Source organism: Spermophilus citellus (assembly GCF_964194105.1).
Source record: "Spermophilus citellus genome assembly, chromosome: 10".
NCBI classification, from domain to species: domain Eukaryota; kingdom Metazoa; phylum Chordata; class Mammalia; order Rodentia; family Sciuridae; genus Spermophilus; species Spermophilus citellus.
This window is the reverse complement of record NC_138197.1, coordinates 77,265,977-77,291,014: the sequence shown is the minus strand read 5'-3', so window position 1 is coordinate 77,291,014 and position 25,038 is coordinate 77,265,977. Positions and strand designations below refer to the sequence as shown.

Here is a 25,038-nt window from a genome sequence, read left to right as displayed (position 1 = left end):
TCAGATCATGAATTCAGATCATAAAGTTAAGTGAGGTCATAAGTGGGGGACCCTAAACCAATAGGACCCTGTTGAAGTTGAAGCAGGAGGATTGCAAATTCAAAGTCAGCCTCAGCAATTTAGCAAGGTCCTCAGCAATTCAGCAAGACTCTATCTCAAAATTAAATATGAAAAAGACTGAGGATGTGGCTCAGTGATTAAGTGCCCCTGGGTTCAATCCTTAGTACAAAAAAAAAAAAAAAAATGATCACCAGCTATTCTGTCTTACCTTTCTTCCCCTCCAGAAGATACAGAGGACCTTTCCTACTCAATTATAGGTCTAATGTAAAACCTTAGAAAAACAAAGGTACAGGCCAGGACCAGCAAAGCCAAAAGGGGAAAGGTCAGCTTGTCAATATGGGGCAAAGATGAGAAGGACAAAGTCTGGGCCAGGAAAAGATGCATAAATATTTGCAAATGCTATATCTTTCACTCTTTTGGAAGTCATCTGCTCTCCGGCTTCCTTATGATTCTGGCTGGAGTAAGGGAGGAGAAGGAATTAAAAACAACAGTGATTCAGATTATGAAGATATCAAAGCAAATTAAATGTTTGGACCATCTTCTTCCTCTAGCAATTTTCTTCCTCAAACCAGTGAGGGTCTCCCACAACTTGTAAAAGTGAAGAGGAAGCTTATGTCCAGGGTAACTGAAGTTTGTAAGAGCTAAGATACTTCCCAGCTCTGACCAGTCTTGATATCTCTTCATCATGGCCCTCTCCCTACATCCCCACCTGAGCACTGCTTCTTTACAACAGGGCTGATCCACTGAGCCACTATGACCTAAGCCATGCTGTTCCTTTGCTGTGTCTTCCTGTCCTCAGTGGCTGGCTTCCCAAGAAGTACCCAGAATGAGGCCCTCTTTCACAGAGACTGAGCACCCAACACAGGAGCTCTCCAGCCAGTTTCCTCTCCCAGATCCCAGCCCCTGCCAGGATCTCTTGCACACAGCCCCCTTCTTAGCCTCTCTGCCTGAGTACCTGTCCAATTTAGCTCTAAGGGTGGCCTGGAGGAGGTTGATTGCCCAACTGAGACCCACTATCTGTAGCTTCAGATTATTAGGGTGGGAGAAAAGGACCTCACTGAAACCCTCAACCTTGAGAGTTAGAAGCATAAAGAGGAGGAAGGGATTGACAGATAGTACTAAGTACTGGTTGAACTAATACTAATATATTTGTTATTCTTAAGGATGTAGTGGTCCTTCAGGGAGGCTGGAATAAACTCAGCACTCATCTACTCACTCTGAGGAAATAATTGATAATGGTAAATATTATGGGTTGGTCCGTCTACCAGTATGCTCAGATGGTGATTGAATCTGCTGGGAAGCCTTCTCCCATATGGATAGCATCACAGTTCAAAGCTTTTCCTAGAACTGCAAGTGTAAGTCTTGGGAGCATATTGAATAATTAGACAAAAAGCTGAAGAATCAGGCTGAAGATATAGCTTATTTAGTAGAGTGCTTGCCTTGCATGCATAAGGCCCTGAGTTTAATCCCCAGCACCACATACACACACACACACACACACAAAAAAAAAAAAAAAAAAAAACCCTGAAGAATCCCCTATTAATTAAGAATCTTTCAGGGATGGGGGGTTTAGCTCAGTGGTAGATTGCTTGCCTGGCACGTGTGGGGCATCAAGTTCCATCCTCAGCACTACATAAAAACATAAATAAAGGTATTGTGTTGATCTACAACTAAAAAAAAATTTTTAAAGAAACTTTCATGTTCATAAACAATGATAATATAATGTACCAAATATTCTGTAACTATTCTGAAGTGCTGTATGAGGAAAGTGATTCAGGAATCATGTAAGCTTACTTCAGATATTCAATACCACATAGCAGAGAAGTTTTACCCAGGACTATGTTCATGGGATTCAGTAGGTCATTAGAAGTGTTGGAGATTGTTTAGGACAGATGCATTTTCTTTATTTCATCCCTGTGCAAACATACATATGACTGGCATTATTCTTGCCCCTCTCCACTTACTAGATCTCAGTCCTTATTTATTTATTTATTTATCTTTTTATTTATTTATTTTTTCAGTACTGAGTATTGAACCCAGAAATGCCTTACCACTGAGCTACATCAATGACCAGCACTTTTTAAAAATTGTTGTTTTTGAGCTGGGCATGGTGGCGCATGCCTGTAATTGCAGCTGCTTGGAAGGCTGAGGCAGGAGGATCGTGAGTTCAAAGCCAACCTCAACAATGGCTAGGCTGAGCAATTCAGTGAGGCCCTATCTCTAAATAAAATACAAAATAGGGCTAGGGATGTGGGTCAGTGGTTGAATACTCCTGCGTTCAGTCCCCAGTACAAAAAAAAAAAAAAGTTGTTTTTGAGACAGAATTTTACTAAGTTGTGAGACTGGTCTTGAACTTAAGCTCTCCTTCTGCCTCAGCCTCCCAAGTCGCTGGGATTACAGGTGTGTGCTACCACAACGGACTTCTCAGCCCCATTTCTCATCCCATTTTGCCCCTCTTCTTTCTTTCAATCATCAAATATTGTGCATTTAATACATACAAGGAATAAGAGGTATTTTAATCTTTATTATCTCCCCTTTCCTTCCTTCCTTTCATCCTCTCTTGACTGAACCCAGGGGCACTCTACCACTAAGCTACATCCCTAGACCTTTTTACTTTTTATTTTGAGACAGGGTTTTGCTAGGTTGCCCAGTCTGGCCTTGAACTTGGAATCCTCCTGCCTCAGTCTCCCAAGGAGCTGAGATCAAAGTGGTTTACTACCCCACCTGGCTCCCTCATTCTTTCTAAAACCCCAACCAGATGCTAGAGCTTGCTGATTTATTTTAAAACTAAAAAGAGAAATAAAATGAAAGACTTATGAACATCTAATCTTTCCTGATTCTGAATCTTCCTGGCTTCTATCATGAACTGAGTGGCAATTTGGCAGGACATATAGGGAATATCAAAGGACAAGGTCTTAGGAATTGAGGTTGAATGTGTGACAAGTGGAAAGGTCTGAACACCCAGTACAAATGGACAAATATTTGCAGATATTACACCCCTTACTGATCACAGGGTAAAACAAATATCTCCTTTCCTCCTGGGACAGAGAACTGGGCAGAGCAGGACAGAGAAGCAACCAAACCTTCCAAGGCAGTGTCACTTCTCAATAGCTGGACTGTGTGGTAATTTGGGGCCTCTAAAAGTGGGTGGAAATAAAACAAAGGAATTCCCTGTGACCTGAAAACGGGAGAAACCAGGTGGGAGCAACTGGGCTGCATTTCCCATTTCCTAAGCCCTGAATTGAAAATAGAGGCTTTAGCCAGGCACAGTGGCACAAGCCTGTAATTCTAACTATCTGAGACTGAGGAAGGAGGATTGCATATTTGTAAGCCAGTATTGGTAAGATTGTATCACAAAATAAAAAGGACTGGGGATGCAGCTCAGTTGCAGACCTCCACTAAGTTCAACCCCCCAGTATCTCAGGAGAACATTTTTTAAAAAAGGAACAGAAGTCTGGAGGTAGGTGATAGATGATGCATGTGTCCTTTAAGTGAGTCTTGAGCTCCTTTCAGACTATAGCCCTTAGAGAAATGGTTGATTATGTTTTGGATTTCTCCCTTTTCCAGGGTACTCTGCTTCAGACATGTATAGCTTCAGATTCATCATGGTACCAGTTGAGCTTCTTCTTTGCTACCACCTGCTGCATTCTGTGGATGCCATTTCATACAGAAAGCAGACAGATGTCTCTATGCACCTTTCCTCATCCTTGGGATCCCCTCCACTCTTCTCAGGCTCCATGTCTTGCCAGAATCTACATCCAAAGTCTCTACCTGGTTTTGCCCACATGGCCCCTCTATCCAAGTTCCTAGTAGGCCTGGCTCTAAGGAACGCCTTGGAGGAAGCTGGCTGCCAACCTGATGCCTGGGCCCTACAGTTTCAGCTCTATCGCTGGGGTGGTGTGAATGCGACAGAGGGCCTCATTCACCATCTTCAAAGGCTCCAGAAAGGCAGAAGTACAGACAGCAGAGTGTCAGTGGAAGCCCTCTCCTCTGTTCTGCAACTGTTAGCCAGGGAGCAGCCAGGGCAAAAGAGGGTGAGACGCTCCTTCTCCACTAAGGACTGTGAGAATGAGCAGGAACAAGGTGTGCATAATGTCATCCGTCTATTGCCAGGAGTGGGAACCTACTATAACCTGGGCACAGCTTTCTACTATGCCATTCAGAATTGCTCTGACAAGGCCAAGGAACGAGGTCAAGATGGAGCCCTAGATCTGGGTTATGACCTTTTGATGACCATGGCAGGACTGTCAGGAGGGCCCACAGGTCTAGTGATCAGTGCTGCACTTAAACCAGCATTAAAGGCTGGTGTACAGAAGCTGATCCAGTATTATTATGAAGAGAAAGAGACAAACATCCCTCAGCCAGAGACCAGCAAGGAGGGCTTGTGGAGCACCTCAGATGTGAGTGACTTGGAAGAAACAACTACCATGTCTCCTTTGGTGTCAGAAGTAGTAAGTCCAGGGCTGGGGATTTGGCACAGTGGTAAAGTGCTTTTCTGGTATGGGTGAGGCCTTGGATTCAATCCCCAGTACCAAAATAAGAAAGAGAAAGTAGTAAATCCAGCTCCCCACTGGGGGTGGAACTTATTCAAGAGATGTGCTTAGATCTTGGTGCTGGGAGTTTTAGGATAGAAAAATTGTTAACCACAGAATGAATAAATTGAAGATTCTGACATACTGTATGTGTGTGTGCTTAAAAATCCTTGAGGAGGGGCAAGGGATCCAAATCTCCTGATTTTTTATTCAGGAGGAAGATAACTCTATCAAATACAAGGAACTTAAAAGTTTGGGGGTTGAGGGCTGGGATTGTGGCTTAGTGGTAGAGTGCTCTCCTAGCATATGCGAGGCCCTGGGTTGGATCCTCAGCACCACATAAAAATAAATAAAATAAAGATAAAGATATTGTGTCCAGGGCTGGGGATGTGGCTCAAGCGTAGCGAGCTCGTCTGGCATGCGTGCGGCCGTTCTCAGCACCACATACAAACAAAGATGTGTCCGCTGAAAACTAAAAAATAAATATTAAAAAATTCTCTCTCTCACACTCTCTCTTTAAAAAAAAAAGATATTGTGTCCAACTACAACTAAAAAATAAATATTAAAAAAAAGTTTGGGGTTTGGAATTAGAAGACAGTCTTGAATCCAAGCTCCATTTGTTATTGCCTGCTGATCACTGAATAAGTAGTCTCTTTCTCGAAGTTCGTTTTAAAAATTTCTAAAGTGGAGATAATGATTTTCACCTGAATGGGTTGTTGTGGAAATTAAAAACGATACCAAGAACCTAAAGTGTTTATCTCTCTACCCTCAATAAATAATAACAACTATTTCTCCTTACCGCAAGCCTCTCCTTTCTATCCTAAAGTATCGAAGTTCTAGTCCCACCTCTTCCCCTCAAGCCCCAGCGCTTCCACGGTTAAGTCAGTTTCGATTCCGGGTGGAGGGAGGTTCGGGTTCTCGAAAGTCAGCTGTTTCATTGCTAGGCTATTCCAACAATTGGACTCCTCCCCTCGCAGGATTCCTCACCAATCACGGGAGCTGGAGGTGTGGCTTGGGCAAAGTTTGTCCCGCCCATTGCAGAGGGCGGAGATGTGATGGCACCAACCCGGGGAAGGGCTTGGTGAGTGGCAGTAGTGCCAGGGCTGAGCTTATGGGTTCATTTGCGACTCAAGCCCTCTAGGTTTAGAGTCCGAAGGGCGGGACGAAGTCGTGGGCGGGGCAGGAAGCCTTGGTACCTCAGCTACGTTTGAGGACTGGAAGTCGATCTGAGCCACTGGAGGGATCGGTTACTGGGACCCTAACGAGGTACCGCCCCTGAGAGAGTGTGGGGGATTGGAGTGAAGGGGCAAGTTCTTGCCTGGGAAGGGCTGCTGGTCCCAGGGGTTACGGGCTTGACGAGGCAACTTCTGTCTTCTGGTGGTAAATAGGAGCTTTCTGCTGTGTCCTGGATCTTAACCCTCCTGTCCAGCCTAGCTCCCCAATTCTACCTCCCCGTCCCAGAACTCCCCTGCAGCCTCAGAGGCCCGGAACCTGGCATTGTTACATGGATTCGATGTCTTAATCAAAGCTTTTGTCTCTGTCCTGCATTACTTTTTGTCCTTACCAAAAAGCAATGTCTAAAGATAGACATGATGTATCATCCTCTTTGTTAAGTAAAAATGTGTAAGTTGACCTGTGTGGTACCAAATAAAACAAAACTGTCTTTTGCCTGTCACCAAGTGGGCTATACTGGGCATGCTTCTCCCCACTGCCATCTGATGTCTGTTAAGGAAATTAAAACATATTCTTTTTGCATCCTGAGTCTAACTGAACAGAACAAACATGCACATTTGTGTTCTAAAAAGGTCACATGACTTTATACAGAGCAAAGAAAAAAAATTGGGGGTGATGTGGGGGGATTCTTTTCTACTAGGATGAATTAACATGAGCTGTCCCTCTGAAAATAGGAACAGAGGAGGCGAAGGATTGGGCAGGAACTCCTGTTTTTAATTTTAACCCTTTTTATAATGCTGGATTTCTTCATCTTCCTTTTATTTGCTGTTGTGGGGGTGGAACCCAGGACCTAGGGCTTCAGATATGCTTGGTAAGGGCTCTACCACTAAACTACATCCTAGCTTAGTGCTTGATCTTTTTAAACTATATATGTTTTTTGTTTTGTTTTGTTTTGGTACCAAAGATTGAAGCCAGGGGCACTTAACCACTGAGCCACATTCCCAGCCCTTTATTTTATTTTATTTTTTTTTATTTTGAGACAGGGTCTTGCTAAGTTGCTTAGGGCCTTGCCAAGTTGCTGAAGCTGACTTGGAATCCCCCTGCTTCAGAAGCCTTCTGAGCTTTTAGGGTTACAGGTATGCATCACAGCTCCTAACCAAAAAACAGTTTTGTGAGAAATTTCTGGATCTTAGAGCTGATAATCCACATGGAGAATCAGAAATTGAAAGAGGTCCTAAAAATGTCACAGTCTGGGTTGGAGATGTACATTGCTCTGATAGAGCACTTGCCTAGCATCTATGAGGCCCTGGGTTCAATCCCCAGCATTGCAAAAAAAAAAAAAAATCACAATCTTAGGAATTGAATGACCCTTTGCACAGTATTTAGACATCTTCTAGCATGGAACTCCTCCTTCTTAGATGGTGAACAGTTTGTAGGATGTACTTTCCTTACCTCTAAGAAGGTTTCAGTTCCTAAAAAAGCTTCATGGCCAGTAGAGATCATAAATATTTAAGACCAACACTGATATTTACTCCAGCCTAAATGAATATAAACACAAACAAATATGTTTAAAATAAATTAATCCAGGAAGATAGATGAAATAGTAGAAATATTATTATTTGTTAAAGTTGGTTGATGGATACATGAATGATCCTGTCATTGTATTTATGTGTGTGTTTGAAAATTACTATTATAACAAAAAGACCTCACATATTGGAGCTATTGAATTATATTCCCTGGAAGAATATTCACTGAACTATAACAGAGATCGTTTTTTTTAAATGTTTTTTTAATATTTATTTTTTAGTTGTAGTTGGACACAACATCTTTATTTGACTTGTTTATTTTTGTATGTGGTGCTGAGGATCGAACCCAGGGTCTTGCACGTGTGAGGCGAACGCTCTACCGCTGAGCCACAATCGCAGCCCCCAGAGATCATTTCTGGAGATGAAGGGAAGGAAACAAGATTCAGAGTGGGGTCAACGTAGACCTTAATATTTCTGTTTTTTTTTTTTAATTTACTTATGTATTTTAACATTTTAAGCTAGTAGTAATAAACAATCACAAGACTATGGGTAATTTAGACCAGCAAAATATTCAATTGAGAACCTTCATCCTTTCAACTTAGAGCACAAATGGCGCAATGGGAGATGCTGCAGAATCTTGATAGCCCATTTCAGGACCAGCTGCATGAGCTCTACTCACAGAGCCTCCTGCCAGTGGACATTCGACAGCACTTGGCTGTCTGGATTGAAGACCAGAACTGGTGAGGGCTTCTGCAGTAGGGGAGTGGAGTGGATGAAGAAGATAGGTGATTCCTTTCTCCCGATCCCTGGGGATCCTGGAAACAACCTGGAAGGGATTGGAGGGCCTCAGGACAGCAGCTACCTTGCAGAGATTCTAACCCTTTTCATTCCTGGTCCCCAGGAAGGAAGCTGCACTAGACAATGATAATTCCAAGGCCAGCCTGCTCTACTTACACTTCTTGGAGCAACTGAACTATGAGATTGGCCGCTGCAGTCAGGACCCTGAGTGCTTGTTGCTACAGCACAACTTGCGAAAATTCTACAGGGACATTATGGTACCGGGATGAGTTGGGAATAAAAAGAATAGAACTGGCATCCAAGTGAAGTGTAGAGTAAGGTTTGGGGTACAAACCTGAAGATGCAAATGGAGAAGAACAGATCTGGGGAAAGAGTCTGGACTTGGGGATCATTAGCAGAGAGATGGGCAAAGTATAGGTGATAGTGTTGGGAAAATGCTAGAGTTTTGGGTGGAAAAGAGAAAGGGTTGGGGACTTTGAAGGAGGCAAAAATACTAGGAACGTTGGTGGGAGGATCTAGGGTGGCTGGTCATTGAAGATGATTGAATATGATCAATTCTCCCTCTTTTCCTACTCTAGGACTTTCCACAGGGCTCCACCCAATTGGCTGAGATGATCTTTAATCTACTTCTGGAAGAAAAAAGAATTCTGAATCAAGCCCAGAGGGCTCAGGTGGTGAAAACAATTTTATGGTGATTTTGGAAGTCGTGGAATAGAAAGGGGTCCATGGAAAGGACTCCTGGGATTTGTCTCAGAATAGGATCCCCCCACCTCACCCATCCTATGGAATTATTTTAGGGATGAAAGGACTTAAGAGATAAAAATCAGGGTTAAAATTTACTCAGAGCCTCTTTATTACAGGAGCAAGGAAAGCCAGCCCTTGAAGCATCTGTGGATAGCCAGCAGCCTGAGATTGAATCTCGCATCCAGGATTTAAGGGTTATGATGGAGGTTGGTCATTGTGGCATGAGTTGAGGTGGGCAGGGCTTAGCCTTATTCCTTCCTCAGAAGCAGCCTCATCGAGGTCCCATCTCCTCTGTAGAAGCTGGTGAAATCCCTCAACCAACTGAAAGAACTGCAGGATATCTTCAACTTCCGGTTTAATATTTACAAAAAAGGTAGAAGGCACTTAGAGGGGTGGGAGAAAGACTGGTGGCTGCTGGGAGGGAAAGGGTGATGGAGCACAGAATTGGAAAGTTCCAGTGAGCAAGTCACTTTTGGCCAATTCCACTAATTGCAGTCCTGCTGCCTTGCAAAGCTATAAATGCTAGGGTGTGCTGTGAAAGTTGAGGTGGAAATGCAGGGACGGAATGGAGGAAATGCATGGAAAACTCCATTAGCAGATTGGATGGACTTTGGTCCATTCAGAATCTGCTCAAAGGCCCCCATGTGCCTGTCCTTTTTTTTTTTTTTTCTTCGTTTCCCCTTTTTCCTCCAAAATTTCCCCTCTCTGACTCTGAGATCTGGGCTGGGAAAGAGAGAGGAAGGAGCTCCTGGTCTGACTTCTGCTCTGGCCCTTTAGGGAAGACGTCCTCTTCGGATCCCCATCAGAACAAAGAGCTACAGCTTCTTCAGGAAACTCTCAATGACCTGGACAAAAGGAGAAAGGTGGGAGGCAGGGGATAGAGGGAGTGGGTGGCAAGGAATTGGGAAAATAAAGGGATTTGGGGAGCCCTAGACCCTTAGCCTTGGCTTTTTTCCTCCTCATCCTAAGTTAGATGTGCTGCATACTCACATTATCTCTTTGCCAGGAGGTGCTAGATACCTCCAAAGCAGTGGTAGGCCGATTAACTACCCTAATTGAACTACTGCTGCCGAAGTTGGATGAGTGGAAAGCCCAACAGCAAAAAGCCTGCATTGGAGCCCCACTGGACCAGGTTGGGTTGGAACGTCTGGAGAACTGGTGAGAGAAAATATATTTTCTCCTGATTATCTTTTTTATTTATTTATTTTAGAGAGAGTGAGAGAGGAGAGAGAGAGAGAGAATTTTTTAATATTTATTATTTTTTAGTTCTCGGCGGACACAACATCTTTGTTTGTATGTGGTGCTGAGGATCGAACCCGGGCCGCACGCATGCCAGGCGAGCGCGCTACCGCTTGAGCCACATCCCCAGCCCTCCTGATTATCTTATACACCTTAACCCTAGTCCTGGCCATTTCTTATATTTTCTAAGTTGTAATGCCCTGTATACAGCAAAAGATATTCTTCTTACTAGTCTCTGCTCCCCAAAATGATCTCAGCTCCCTTTTCAGACTATAACTGTACTCTATTCTTTGTCCTCACTATCCAGGGAACCCAGAGCCCAGACTTGGGTTAATCCACAACTTGGTTTCTCCTTCCTTTTTTTAAAAAAATATTTTTTTAGTTGTTAATGAACTTTATTTTGTTTATTTATATGCAGTGCTGAGAATTGAACCTAGTGACTCACACATGCTAGGCAAGCGCTCTACCACTGAGTCACAACCCCAGCCCTCTCCTTCCTATATATATGTAGTTATAAATGGACAGGATACCTTTATTTTGTTTGTTTAATTTTTATGTGGTGCTGAGGATTGAACCCAGTGTCTCACGTGTGCTAGGCAAGTGTTCTACCACTAAGCCACAACCCCAGCCCCCTCCTTCCTTTTTAATTACCCAACAAATATAGGAAGGAAGGAAAGTGACCTATTATCTTTACTACCCTGATTTGTTATTATGCTAATAAACGTTTCAGGGGCTGGGGATGTGGCTCAAGCAGTAGCGCGCTTGCACGGCAGGCGTGCGGCCCGGGTTCGATCCTCAGCATCACATACAAACAAAGATGTTGTGTCCTTCGAAAACTAAAATAAATAAATAAATAAATATTTAAAAAAAAATAAACGTTTCATTAGTTTTTTTTTTTTGTTTGTTTGTTTGTTTGATTTTTTGTTATCAGTAGTAAAGAACTTGCTTAGGATGTGTAAGGTCTGAGTTGGCTCCCCAGCATGGCAAAAAAAAAAAAAAGATATGGGTTCTTCAGTGAGAAGTGAGACTGCCTGGGATCACATATAACCTTTATCTCTTACAGCTGTAGAATCTTGAGCAAGTCACTTAACCTTTCTGTGCTTCAGTTTTATCATTATAAGATGGGGATAATAGTAGTACCTACCTCATGGAATGGAATAGTAGTATCATGGAGTGGTCATAAAGATTAAATGCATTAGTGTGTATAAAGATCTTCATATAAATCAAACATAGCAAGCATCATATGAAGGTTAATTGTTATTATGTTAATAAACGTTTCATTAGTTTTTTTTTTTTGTTGTTGTTGTTTGTTTGATTTTTTGTTACCAGGTCTTGAACCCAGGGGCATTTAACCACTGAGCCACATCCCCAACCCTTTTTATAGTATTTTTTTTATTTTTTTTTATTGGTTGTTTACAACATTACAAAGCTCTTGACATATCATATTTCATACATTAGATTGAAGTGGGTTATGAACCCCCAATTTTACCCCAAATGCAGATTGCAGAATCACGTCGGTTACACATCCACAATTTTACATAATGCCCTATTAGTAATTGTTGTATTCTGCTACCTTTCCTATCCCCTACTATCCCCACTCCCCTCCTCTCCCATCTTCTCTCTCTACCCCATCTACTGTAATTCATTTCTCTCTGTTTATTTTCCCATTCCCCTCACAACCTCTTATATGTAATTTTGTATAGCAATGAGGGTCTCCCTTCATTTCCATGCAATTTCCCTTTTCTCTCCCTTTCCCTCCCATCTCATGTCTCTGTTTAATGTTACTCTTTTCTTCCTACTCTTCCTCCCTGCTCTGTTCATAGTTGCTCTCATTATATCAAAGAAGACATTTGGTATTTGTTTTTTAGGGATTGGCTAGCTTCACTAAGCATAATCTGCTCTAGTGCCATCCATTTCCCTGCAAATTCTATGATTTTGTCATTTTTTATTGCTGCATAGTACTCCATTGTGTATAGATGCCACATTTTTTTTTATCCATTCATCTATTGAAGGGCATCTGGGTTGGTTCCACAGCCTTTTTATAATATTTTATTTTGAGACATAGTCTCGCTAAATTTCTTAGGGCCTCACTAAGTTTCTTAGGGCCTTGCTAAGGTTGCTGAGACTGGCTTAAATTTATGATCATCCCACTTCAGCCTCCTGAACTGCTAGGATTACAGGCCTATGCCGTGGCACTTGGCTTTCAATCAGTTTTGTAAGTGAAAATGATTTTCATTTTCATGTCTTAGATTATGAATCATGTTGAGTAATCTGGCATATACCTCCTGGATTCTTTTTTTTTTTTTTTTTTTGTCCCAGGTAGTTTCTGACTCTGCATTAAAGAGATCCCAGAACCTGAATGGGAGCTCCAAGAAACTCATGGATTCCTTCTCTCTGGATTCTATCCCCAGGTTCACAGCTGGAGCAAAGCTGCTGTTTCATCTGAGGCAGCTGCTGAAGCAGCTGAATGAATTGAGACACATTAGCTATGAAGGTGACCCCCTGGTCAAGGGGGTGAATGTGCAGAATGCCCAGGTCACAGAGTTGCTTCAGAGTCTGCTCCACAGGTCTGGAGTCCATGGAAGGGTCTCTAGGGAGAAAAGGAGGGAAGGAACAAGGGAAGATATTCTTACAGATACTGAACCATGTATTCTCTCCACAATTCTTTCCCCAGAGCCTTTATTGTGGAAACCCAGCCCTGTATGCCCCAAACTCCCCATCGACCCCTTATCCTCAAGACTGGGAGCAAGTTTACTGTCCGAACAAGGTTAGCATTTCAGAACTCGCTCCTGCTTCCTTTTTCTAGCCCTAACACTGTATATTTTCTGGTTTTACAGATCTTTTCATTCTTGTCTTCTTCTTCATTTCTCTCTGACTCATCTACCTCTTCTACTCTTTTCCCTTATCTTTTTTCAAACATCTGCCTGTCCGGGAGGTTGAGATTGACCATTTTATCCCATCCATCTCCTTCCCCACCCTAGGCTGCTGGTGAGACTCCAGGAAGGCAGTGAGTCACTGACAGTGGAAGTCTCCATCGACAGGTAAGTTGAGACAGGTGAAGAGTAGGATCAAGGAGTGGTGGCCAGGATGGGGGCTAGTGGGGTAAAGAAAGTACTCATTCTTTACAATAACGTCTTAGGACTCTCTTCTTCCCCCTTTCATTCAACCTCACAGAAATAACTCCTCTTTGGTTGAGCATTTACATGCAGCAACCCCATTTACATAGCAACCCCATGAGATAGGTATTATCAATGTACCATACGAACAAGGAAACAGGTTCAGAAAGATTATGTCTGTTCTACAAGGCCACATAGCTAGTAATCTACAGAGGTATGTTTGTACCCAGGTCTGTCTGGTCCCACAGAGCAAATTCCTATCTTCTGTACTCTTACTTCTCAGTGATTTTTTTTTTTATTTCTTTTCAGCAATTCTCCTGAAGGGTAAGTGCCTCACAAGGACACTGCAAACATCTGTGCACTGTATGCATGACCTGCACAACCACATTTGGCAGCCCTGGTGGGAGCACAAATGAGGAGGGAGACTTGGGTGGTACATGGACAAAAGGAAAAGGGTATGTCTGAAATGAAGTGAAACTTTTATTTTCCTCCTGAGTTTTTAAAAAAGTCTGCTCTTTTCCTTCATATGTATTCTTCCTCCTGGAACAGCTTCCGGAAGTTCAACATTCTAACCTCAAACCAGAAAACTTTGACCCCAGAGAAAGGGCAGAGTGATGGTTTGATTTGGGACTTTGGCTTCTTGGTAAGAAGTGTCAGTAACTTAAGCTTCTAGTCCAAAGGAAAAAGGTCTGGGGGCAGTTCCCAGGTCTTGAGGCAAAACAGGGGTTCCAGGGACTTCAGGGTCCCTATTCTAGCACTCTCTCTTTTTCCTCAATTTGCAGATGCTGGTGGAGCAACGTTCTGGTGGCTCAGGAAAGGGCGGCAATAAAGTAAGGTTGGGACAGGATTGGGGGGCAGAAGGAACTTGTCAAAGGGCCTTCTGATCACTGTGTCTTTGGCTATTGCAGGGGCTGCTGGCTGTGACAGAGGAATTGCACATCATTAGCTTCACAGTCAAATACGTCTACCAGGGTCTGAAGCTGCAGCTGAAAGTGAGTGAGTGAGGGACAGCCAGAGAGACGAAGCAGATTGGAAAAAGGCATAAGAAAGGGATAAACTAAGGTCCCATGGGGTGGGCTTTCACCCGCTTACCTTACCAGATGTCTGTAGCTAGAAACATCACAACCCTCCTGCGTGACTCGGGTCTTCTCCACAGACAGACACCCTCCCAGTGGTGATTATTTCTAACATGAACCAACTCTCAATTGCCTGGGCCTCAATTCTCTGGTTCAATCTGCTCAGCCCAAACCCCCAGGTAGGAGATGGGGCTGGCAGGTGGGGGGTGGGGCTGGAATCTTGGGGTGAGGGGCTGCTTCTGAGCCATCCTGCTTTCCTCTCATCGCTATAGAATCAGCAGTTCTTCTCCAGTCCCCCTCAGGCTCCCTGGAGCTTGTTGGGTCCTGCTCTCAGCTGGCAGTTCTCCTCCTATGTTGGCCGAGGCCTCAATCCACAGCAGCTGGGCATGCTGAAGAACAAGCTGTTCGGTATAATTCTTTTTCTTTTCTCTCAACCTTTCCCCAGCCTTAGTCTGGCAGGCCCCCTGTCCCCTGACCTGGCCTTGGCTCCTCTGTCATCTGAAGAGATCTATGGTTCTTTCCCACAGGGCAGAATTCTGGAGGAGAGGATGCATTGTTGTCCTGGGCTGACTTCAGTAAGGTAACTAACTCCCCGCATCCTATGCAGTTAGATCTAAGCCCTCAATCCAAATACTGGCCCTTCCCTGTCACTCCTTCCCTACAATGGAGAAAACTCCATATCTCTTTCTGCCTTTCCATTTCAACTTCAGCGAGAGAGCCCCCCTGGCAAGTTACCATTCTGGACATGGCTGGACAAAATTCTGGAGTTGGTACATGACTACCTGAAGGATCTCTGGAATGATGAGTAAGGACCTTGGTCAGCCTTCCCATTGCAGGTCTGTTCTTTCTGGGCTCAGGACTGGACTCTTGGCGCCCTCGTGTGGCAAACAGGGAGAGAGCAAAAACTACAGGTGACATTTTTTTCCTTTTTCTTTTTTTTTTAAATATATTTTTTTTAGTTGTAGATGGACACAATACCTTTACTTTATTTGTTTATTTTTATGTGATGCTGGGAATCTAACCCAATTCTGAGGCTCACACATGTTAGGTAAGCACTCTACTACTGAGCCACAACCTCAGCCCACATTTCTTCTTCTTCTTTTTTTTTTAATACCTTTATTTTGTTTATTTATTTTTATGTGGTGCTGGGGATATAACCCAGTGCCTCACACATGCTAGGTAAGCACTCTACCACTGAGCCACAACCCCAGCCCCAACACATATTTTTTCTTTTTTTGTGTGTGTGGTACTGGGGATTGAACCCAGGGCCTTGTGCATGTGAGGCAAACACTCTATCAACTGAGCTATATCCCCAGCCCTACAGATGACATTTCTAATCACAGAGTTGTATTTGTCAAGCATCTATTGTGTTCCAGAACCTACTGGGTGTTCTCATGAATTCTTTCATTTAATCCTTAAAACCATACTGAGTAGTTGTATTGCCATCCTCATTTCAAGTGAGGAAACTTGTTTTGTATTTTTGGTACTGAGGATTGAGCCCAGGAGCAGTTTACCACTGAGCCACATCCCCAGCCCTTTATTTAATTTATTATTTATTTTGAGACAGAGTCTTACCAAGCTGTTTAGGACTTTGCCCCTGGGATTATAAGTGTGAGCTGCCAGGCCTGGCCTCCTTTTTTTTTTTTTTTTTTTTTTTTTTTGAGACAGGATCTCACTAAGTTGCTAAGAGTCTCACAATTTGCTGAGGCTGGCCTTGAACTTGTGATCCTTTCCTTTAACTTCCCAGTTTCTGGGATTATAGGTGTATTCCCAGCAGGAAACTCAATGTTAGAAAAGTTAAGCAATTTACCCAGATGACAGAGTTGGGATTCAAACCTAGGCCTAGATGACTCCAAGGCCGTGCTCTCTCCACCACACTACCTGCCTGTTTGCACATCACTTGGCCTTTACAGTGTGCTTTTCACCTGTGTGATCTCACTGAATCCTCATACCTCTTCAAATCCTGGGGCCAGGGTGGTACTATCACCAATGAGAAGTGACTTGGTCAAGATGTAAAAGTTCATAAGTGAGAGAGCTGAGGCCAAAACCAAATGCTCACTCCCACACACAAGGGACTGGGGGTCTTGCAGCTATTTTCTGTGTTCCAGATGCATCATGGGCTTTGTGAGCCGGAGCCAGGAACGCCGGCTGCTGAAAAGGATGGTCTCTGGAACGTTTCTGCTACGTTTCAGTGAAACATCGGAAGGAGGCATTACCTGCTCCTGGGTGGAACACCAGGATGATGGTCAGCTGCTCTGCCCTGCCATTCCCATACCTTTTCCTTTCTGCCTAGCCTGCCTTTTGCCCTTCTGCCTGCTGTTGGCTTCCTGGGCTCTTTCCTGAATCCTCTAGCAGCTTTGGGGCTGGGAAGCCAGGGAGAGAATCTCCTAGGTGAGCCTCTTCTCTCTAGCCAACCTCTTCTGTATTCACTTTTCAGATAGGGTGCTTATCTACTCTGTGCAGCCCTACACCAAGGAGGTGTTGCAGTCACTTCCACTGACTGAAATCATCCGCCATTACCAGCTGCTTGCTGAGGAGAACATACCTGAGAACCCCCTGCGCTTCCTCTATCCACGAATCCCCCGCGATGAGGCTTTTGGGCGCTACTACCAGGAAAAAGGTGGGAATAATTAACATATTCTGTTACTAGATTAGAAGGATTCTCAGACATCCATAAGTCCAGTTCCCTCCTTTCAAACACAGGAAAACTAATATCCACAGCAGCTAAGGGATTTATCCATGGTGATGCTAGTCAGGGGGATAAAATTGTTAGGATCTTCTGTACTTGGGGAACCAGTGAGCTGTGTGTCCAATATGCTGACCTCCTCCACCTCCTGTGTATGTGCCCACAGTTAATCTCCAGGAGCGGAGGAAATACCTGAAACATAGGCTCATTGTGGTCTCTAACAGGTGAGATATGAATTCTTCACCCATCTTCCAGAATTTCCTTGGCTGATATAGTGACTTTAATCTGCAAAATTCCAGTCCCTCCAGCCTTCTCTGCCTACTGACCCAGTCTCTACAGCCCTCTTATTCTCCACTACCCATTCTTCTCAACTCTCTCCTTTCTCATATTTTCTTGCTGCCACCTTTAGGTTATCTTCGAAAAGCTTCCTTGTTAACAGTAATCATAATCACTGGTATAAATGAGGACTTACCTGGTGCCAACCTTGGTACTAGTTTTTCTAAAAACATTTGTTCATTTAATTTTTATGAGGACCCATCAGAATAGGTAACAATAATGGTCATAGTCACTAAAAGTTTAAGACAGGGATGTTGGCACACACCTGTAATCCTGGTCACTCAGGAGGCTGAGGCAGGAAGGTCACAAGTTTGAGGCCAGTCTTAGCAACTTAATGAAGCCTTGTCTTAAAATTTTTTTAAAAAATCTTAAAAGGGGGGCTGGGGATGTGGCTCAAGCGGTAGCGCGCTCGCCTGGCATGCGTGTGGCCCGGGTCCGATCCTCAGCACCACATACCAACAAAGATGTTGTGTCCGCTGAGAACTAAAAAATAAATATTAAAAATTCTCTCTCTCTCTCTCTCTCTCTCTCTCTCTCTCTCTCTCTCTCTCTCTCCTCTCTCACTCTCTCTTTAAAAAAAAATAAAAATAAAAAAAAGAAGAAGAAGAAAAAAAAATCATTTAAAAAAAAAATCTTAAAAGGGCTGGGGATGTAGCTCAGCAGTAAAGAGCCCTTGAGTTTAATCCCCAGTACCAGACAAACAAACAAGAGTTTATTATGGGCAGGCACTGGACTAAATGCTTTATGTTCATTTTCTCATTTTGTTCGATCTTCACAGTTGTTCTGTGAAGTAGTCACAATTGTTTTCAGCTGAGGAAACTCAGGTTTAGTTTGGTGAAATGACATACCTAGGGAACACGCCTGATAAATGATCCAGGTCTGTCGGATTCCAAAGTTCTGCTTTAGAAAAATAATTTAATTTTTAATTTTTAGTTGACACATATGTTTGTATGTATTTTATACATGTTTATATTTTATACATATATTTGTATATATAAATATGCATATTTATTTTATACATATTTTGCCCAAAGTGACAGGATTTCATTCTTTTTATGAATGAATAATAATCCATGGAATATATGTATGTATGTATGTGTATATGTGTGAATATAAATTATATGCTTATTACATATAGCATATATGTTATGTTACTTATATATTTTTTCATCAGTCAGTGAAGCCTCCATTGAATCCATATTTTGGCTATTGTGAATACTGCTCAGTAAATATGGGAGTATAGGTATCTTTTTGATATACTTGATTTTATTTCCTTTGGATATATACCAAGTAATCAGATATCTGGTCATATGATAGTTCTTTTTTTAGTTTTTTGAGGAACCTCAGTACTATTCAAGGGTAGGAAGCCATTAGTAATAGCTATACTAATTTATATTCCCACAAACAGTGTGATTAAATGATACATCCTTACCAGTTATTTTGCCCTGTTTTGCCTTAAGACCTGGGAACTGCCCCTAGACCTTTTCCTTTTGTCATATATATTTTGTCATATATTTGTTATTTTGTGTCTTTTTAATTAAATTATTCTAACTGGAAGGTGAGATAGTGTCCCACTGTGGGGTTTGGGGAGGTTTTGTTTGTTTGCAGTACTGGGAATTGAACCCAGGGCCTCAAATGCTAAGCAGGTGCTCTACCACTGGGCTACATCCCTAGCACTTTTTTTTTTTTTTAAATGAATGAGTAAAGACCATGTCCCCTAGCTGAACATGGGGCAAGGGGTAGTAAGGCAAATTCCTTGTTTTATTTTTTTTTTTAGAGAGAGTGAGAGAGGGGAGAGAGAGAGAGAGAGAATTTTCAATATTTATTTTTCAGTTCTCAGTGGACACAACATCTTTGTTGGTATGTGGTGCTGAGGATCGAACCCGGGCCGCACGCATGCCAGGCGAGCGCGCTACCGCTTGAGCCACATCCCCAGCCCCCTAGCACTTTTTATATTTTATTTTGAGGCAGGGTCTTGCTGAGTTGCCCAGATTGGCCTCAAACATGCTATCCTCCTGCCTTGACCTCCTGATGATAGCTGAGAATGCCACTGTGCCTGACTTCAGTTGTGTGGGTTTTTTTAAATATATATACTTTAGTTGTAAGGGGACACGATATCTTTTTTTTTTTTTTTTTTTTAGAGAGAGAGAAATTTTTTAATATTTATTTTTCAGTTTTTTTGGCAGACACAACATCTTTATTTTATGTGGTGCTGAGGATCGAACCCAGCGCCCCCTGCATGCCAGGCAAGAGCGTTACCGCTTGAGCCACATCCCCAGCCCCGGGACACAATATCTTTATTTAATTTTACTTTTTTTATGTGGTGCTGAGGATTGAACCCAGTGCCTCATGCATGCTAGGTGGGTACTCTACCACTGACCCACTAACCCCGCCCTCAGTTGTGATTTTGATTTACATTTGCCAGATGATTGATGATGGTGAACATGTTATTATATATTTATTGGCCATTTGTATATCTTTTGAGAAATGTACATTCAGATCTTTGGCCTGTTTTTAAAAATGGATTATTTGTTTTTATGCTATTGAGTCTTTTTTTAAATATTTTTTTTTAGTTATCATTTTAATATTTTTAGTGGTTATGTGGTGCCGAGGATCGAACCCAGTGCTTCACACATGCTAGACAAGCGCTCTTCCACTGAGCCACAACCCTAGCCCCTGTTGAGTCTTTTTAATTCCTTCCCTTGTTGGAGATATTGTTTGCAAATATTTTCTCCTACTCTGTAGATTGTCTATTAACTCTATTGATTATTTCATTTGCTCTGCAGAAGCTTCTTAGTTTGATACAATCCCACTTGTCTATTTTCGCTTTAGTTGCCTGCGCTTTTTTTTTTTTAAAGAGAGAGTGAGAGAGGAGAGAGAGAGAGAGAGAATTTTTAATATTTATTTTTTAGTTCTCGGCGGACACAACATCTTTGTTTGTATGTGGTGCTGAGGATCGAATCCGGGCCGCATGCATGCCAGGCAAGCGCGCTATCGCTTGAGCCACATCCCCAGCCCCATTGCCTGCACTTTTGAGACTCATCCAAAAAGCATTGCCTATACAAATGTCTTACGGTGTTTCCCCTGTATTTTCTTTGAGTCATTTCATAGTTTTAAAGTCTTGCATTTAGATCTCTGGTTCATTTTGAGTTGATTTTTTTAAATATTTATTTTAGTTGTTGATAGACCTTTATTTATTTATACGTGGTGCTGAGAATCGAACCCAGTGCTTCACACATGCCTGGCAAGTGCGCAACCACTGAGCCCCAGCCCCAGCTCTTGAGTTGATTTTTTTAAAGGATGGAAGACAGGGCTCTAGTTTCATTCTTCTGCAATTTCTTTTTTTTTTTTTTTTTTTTAGTCAGCGGGTGGTGGGGGTAACCAGGGATTGAACCCAGGGACCCTAGACTACTGAGCCACATTCCCAGCCCTATTTTGTATTTTATTTAGAGACAGGATCTTACTGAGTTGCTTAGCACCTTATTGTTGCTGAGGCTGGCTTTGAACTTGTGATCCTCCTGTCTCAGTCTCTCAAGCCGCTGGGATTACAGGTGTGTGCCACTGTGCCTGCCTCTAAAGCCCAAATTTTATCCATTTTATTGCCTCTCAAGAATTATATATTGTTGGGCTGGGGATGTGGCTCAGGCGGTAGTGCGCTCGCCTGGCATGCGTGCCCCCGGGTTCGATCCTCAGCACCACATACAAACAAAGATGTTGTGTCCGCCAAAAACTAAAAAAAAGAATAAAGATTAAAGTTCTCTCTCTCTCTCTCTCCCTCTCTCTTTCTCTCACTCTATCTTTAAAAAAAAAGAATTATATATTGTTTCTCCTGTTACAGTTGATAAATCTGAGACTCAGAGACGTTACATACCTTACCTAAGGTCACTCAGCTAATAAATGATATGATTCAAACTCTGTCAAGCCTGATTCAAAGCCCTTGCTCTCTAGCCCTTTGCTCTGCTGACTTCTTAGACTAAAGACACAGCCTTTGCTTGTTCTACTATTCCCAACTTCATCTAAACAACTGAGTTCTGCCCCTTTGTTATCTTGGTATATCTAGACAAGTGGATGAGTTGCAACAACCACCAGAGCTTAAACTGGAGCCAGAATTGCCATTGTTAGACCTGGAGCTGGGGCTGCCATCAGAGCCAGACCTGGGGCTCGGCCTGGAGTTACAGCTGGATGCAGGGCTGAATCTGAGGTCAGTGCTGGAGCCTGTGCTAGAGACCACTCTGGAGCCAGGGCTGGAGCCCACACTGGAGCCTGTGCTGGAGCCTACACTCTGCAGGGTATCACACAGCATGCCAGAGCCAGACCTGAAACCTGTATTACAGCCAATGCCAGAGCCGGATTTACCCTGTGATCTGCAAAACTTGAACACTGAAGGAATGGAAAGTAAGTGATGAGATGGAACTAGGGAAGAGGAAACATTCTTTCCTACCTTCCTCTCTGACCCATCACAGAAAAGGCTGAGCTCCATGCTCCTCATTGGAGAGAGAGGCTCATTTCCTGGTGATTCCTTTTATTAGGAAATTCACATGCCTCCCCCTCCCCTCATCCTCCATCCTCCAAAGCTCCCCTCAAGCCTTGCTGCGATTGTCCCTCACTTTTCCTGTTGGGTTGGGAACTCCCAACTAATATCAGGGTCTGACTTTTCTTTCTGAATTGTCCAGTCTTCAGAAACTGTAGAATAGAAGAAATCATGCCAAATGGTGACCCGCTGTTGTCTGGCCAGAACACCACTGACGAGGCTTACGTCTCCTGCCCCAGCCATTTCTACACGGATGTACCCTTGACTTCTGACTTCTAGGAGCTACATTTTCTCTGTTATTTCCATATCTTTTGCCCCTCCTACTCTTCACATCATGATACTGCTCTTCAAGTATGGGAAATTAGAGATTCTAAGCTGGGGTTCAAGGGGAGAGGTGAAAGAAACATGAATGTGGAAGGGCACCAACAAATCAGAACAGGTACTGGCCATAGTTCTAAATAAGGTCTTGGAGGCTATCTGCTGTGCTGGGAGTCTTAGGGGTCCTGCAGCAGGCCCGGATAGTTTGCATGTATTGGAGGGCTCAGGGAAGTGGCTTCTTTCCAGTATGGAAAGATTTCAACATTATAATAGTTGGTAAGATTAAACTGGCACACACTAGCATTGGCCCTTTGTGAAGAGTACAGACATGTCATAGACTTCCACTTCTCTTATTATTAAATTCCATTTCTCTATTGGATATTAGTGAATTCAGGGCCTCATGCATGCTAGGCAAATGTTCTATCACAGAGCTACACACCTAGCCCTTTATTTCTCTCTTCTGGTTCCAACTTTTATCCATTCCTGTCTAGGATAGTTGTGGTTTTTTTTTTTTTTTCCTTTCTTCTTTTCTCGATTCCTTCTCCTTCTCCTTCTCCTTCTCCTTTTCCTTTTTTTTTTTTTTTTTTTTTTTTTTTTGTTGTTGTTGTTGTTACCAGGGATTGAACCCTGGGGCACTTAACCACTGAACCACATCCCTCACCCTTTTTTAAATGTTTGAGACAGAGTCTCACTAAGTTGCTTAGGGCCTCACTAAGTTGCTGAGGCTAGCTTTGAATTTGTAATCCTCCTGCCTTAGCCTCTTGAATTTCTGGGATTACAGGCATGTGACACTGTGCCTGGCCTAAATTTCTTACTTTCTTGTAGGGGCTGAGAGCTTTCTGTCTCAGCCCAGCATGTAAAGCTCCACCCTGAGTAAGGATATAAAACAGAACTCTTCTTACCAGTCTTCTGCCCTGCTCTGCCCGCTGAGTTGCCTGCATCCTCTCCTTCCCCATAAAGTGATCCTGCCATTCTAATGTGGTTGAGAAGCTTTGCACATTAATTTAGGCTGCCTAGTCTCCATTTCCCCACTTAAGAAACAATCACTCCTGGAGGTTGGGATGGTAAGGTTGCTGAGAATGTAGGAATTGCTTTATATAGTACTGGATAAAATTTGATGTTTTTACAGAGGAAGCGATGCTTTGGTAGCTATTTTTTTTTTTTTATTAAGACACCATCCCTTCTTTTGTACAATATACTGTTTGCCTGAAAGGAAGGTCTCTATTCCTTGGGTATAGACCTAGGCAAAAACCACACCAAAGTTCCTGGAACTTAGAACCTTGAAAGTTTATCATATGACCCTGGACATCCTCATACCTTAGCCATTCCCAGGGAACCCCAGAGGCAACTGCCATTGCTCTTAGATGTGCTTCTGGTGTAATTTAAGGTATAAATGAAAGAGGGGCCCTGCACAGGTGACTCTTTCTTGCTTGGTATTCAAGCAAACAGCTCAGTTCAGAAAGGGTCTCTTCTGAGCAGAAATGACTAATAAACTTTGTGCTAACCTTGAAGTGTCTTATCTCGGAACTTCTTCTCCACTCACAGAGACTAAAGTCCTTGGGGACATCATCAGGGACATCCAATATGTAAGAGTGAGTTCAGCAAGTTGTGGCCTCTGTTCACCTCTGCATGCCCTTCTTGTTGTATTTCTTCTTTGTCCCTCCATTTGGAGTCGGCCTTCCTGCTTTTCAAATGGGGGATGGGGGTGAGTGATATGTGTTGGGGGTGGGATATAAGTGTTATATGACCATCCTATCATATACTTAGTGGGTGGCAAAGCCAAAACATAAATCCACATCTGTCTGACTCTGAAGCACACATTCTCTTGATGCTGGGACTGTAGCGAAAAGAAAAGCAAATAATCACTAAGCCCTTCCCTTCCTTTTTTCAGCTAGTTTAACTCTCTTCTGGAGTTAACAGAGGTCCTTTAAGGGAGAATCCCATTGGCTTAAGAGATTTACCTTTATCTTCTTGGAATGCCCTTCCCTGCTCATAGCTGAGCACTACTTTTTTTTTTTTTTTTTTTTTTTTTTTTATTGGGGAACAAATGGGCACTCTACCACTGAGCTAATTCCCAGCCCACTCCCACCTTTTTTTTTTTTTAAAGAGAGAGTGAGAGAGGGGAGAGAGAGAGAATTTTTAATATTTATTTTTTAGTTCTCGGCGAACACAACATCTTTGTTGGTATGTGGTGCTGAGGATCAAACCTGGGTTGCACGCACGCCAGGCGAGCGCGCTACCGCTTGAGCCACATCCCCAGCCCCCCACCTTTTTTTTTAATATTTATTTTTTAGTTGTAGTTGGACACAATACCTTTATTTTATTTATTTGTATGTGGTGCTGAGGATTGAACCCAGTGTCTCACATGAGCTAGGCGAGTGCTCTACTGCTGAGCCACAACCCCAACACCCGCCCCCCCCCTTTTTTTTTTCTGAGACAGTATGACTAAATTGCTTAGGTCCTTGCTGTTAAATTGCCTCCTGAGTCACTGGGATTACATACATGTGCCATCATGCCCGGCTGTGGTCTAATTTTTGATTCTGCAGTGATTGGGGCTCCTATCTTTGGCTCCTATATTCTTGGCCAAGATAGTGGTCAATGGATCAGGGATCAAGTGACCTATAGGTGTGCTTCCACTTCCTAATCTGAACTCCTTATAATCCCAGGCTGTTTGCTCAGCCATCAAGGATTTATACTGAAAATATCCCAGTGGCTGGGTATGGTGGCACATACCTATAATTCTAGTGACTCGAGAAACTGAGGCTGAAGAATTGTCAGTTTAAGGCCAGTCTCAGCAATTTAGCAAGACTCTGTCTCAAAATTAAAAGTATAATGTGGATCAGTGGTTAAGCACCTCTGGGTTCAATCCCTGGTACCAAAAAAAAAAAAAAAAAAAATCCCCC

At 42.9% G+C, this 25,038-nt stretch overlaps 2 protein-coding genes across 2 annotated transcripts; both read left to right on the top strand.

Moving 5' to 3' along the window:
• Positions 1 to 3,632: 3,632 nt before the first annotated feature.
• On the top strand, positions 3,633 to 4,568 carry APOF (apolipoprotein F; the record flags this gene model as incomplete). Its single annotated transcript, XM_081311266.1, has 1 exon — positions 3,633 to 4,568. The coding sequence occupies exon 1, from the start codon at positions 3,645 to 3,647 to the stop codon at positions 4,566 to 4,568; it is 924 nt and encodes a 307-aa protein (XP_081167392.1). The 5' UTR covers positions 3,633 to 3,644.
• A 1,089-nt stretch (positions 4,569 to 5,657) lies between these two features.
• Positions 5,658 to 23,804, top strand: STAT2 (signal transducer and activator of transcription 2). Its single transcript, XM_081312018.1, has 24 exons — positions 5,658 to 5,858; positions 7,894 to 8,031; positions 8,193 to 8,346; positions 8,668 to 8,760; positions 8,950 to 9,039; positions 9,131 to 9,206; positions 9,611 to 9,696; positions 9,840 to 9,991; positions 12,484 to 12,639; positions 12,747 to 12,839; positions 13,054 to 13,113; positions 13,498 to 13,512; positions 13,738 to 13,831; positions 13,971 to 14,018; positions 14,097 to 14,180; positions 14,345 to 14,443; positions 14,537 to 14,672; positions 14,792 to 14,844; positions 14,975 to 15,069; positions 16,373 to 16,509; positions 16,702 to 16,884; positions 17,117 to 17,174; positions 21,347 to 21,681; positions 21,960 to 23,804. The coding sequence occupies exons 2-24, from the start codon at positions 7,901 to 7,903 to the stop codon at positions 22,094 to 22,096; spliced, it is 2,565 nt and encodes an 854-aa protein (XP_081168144.1). The 5' UTR covers positions 5,658 to 5,858; positions 7,894 to 7,900; the 3' UTR covers positions 22,097 to 23,804.
• Positions 23,805 to 25,038: the final 1,234 nt, after the last annotated feature.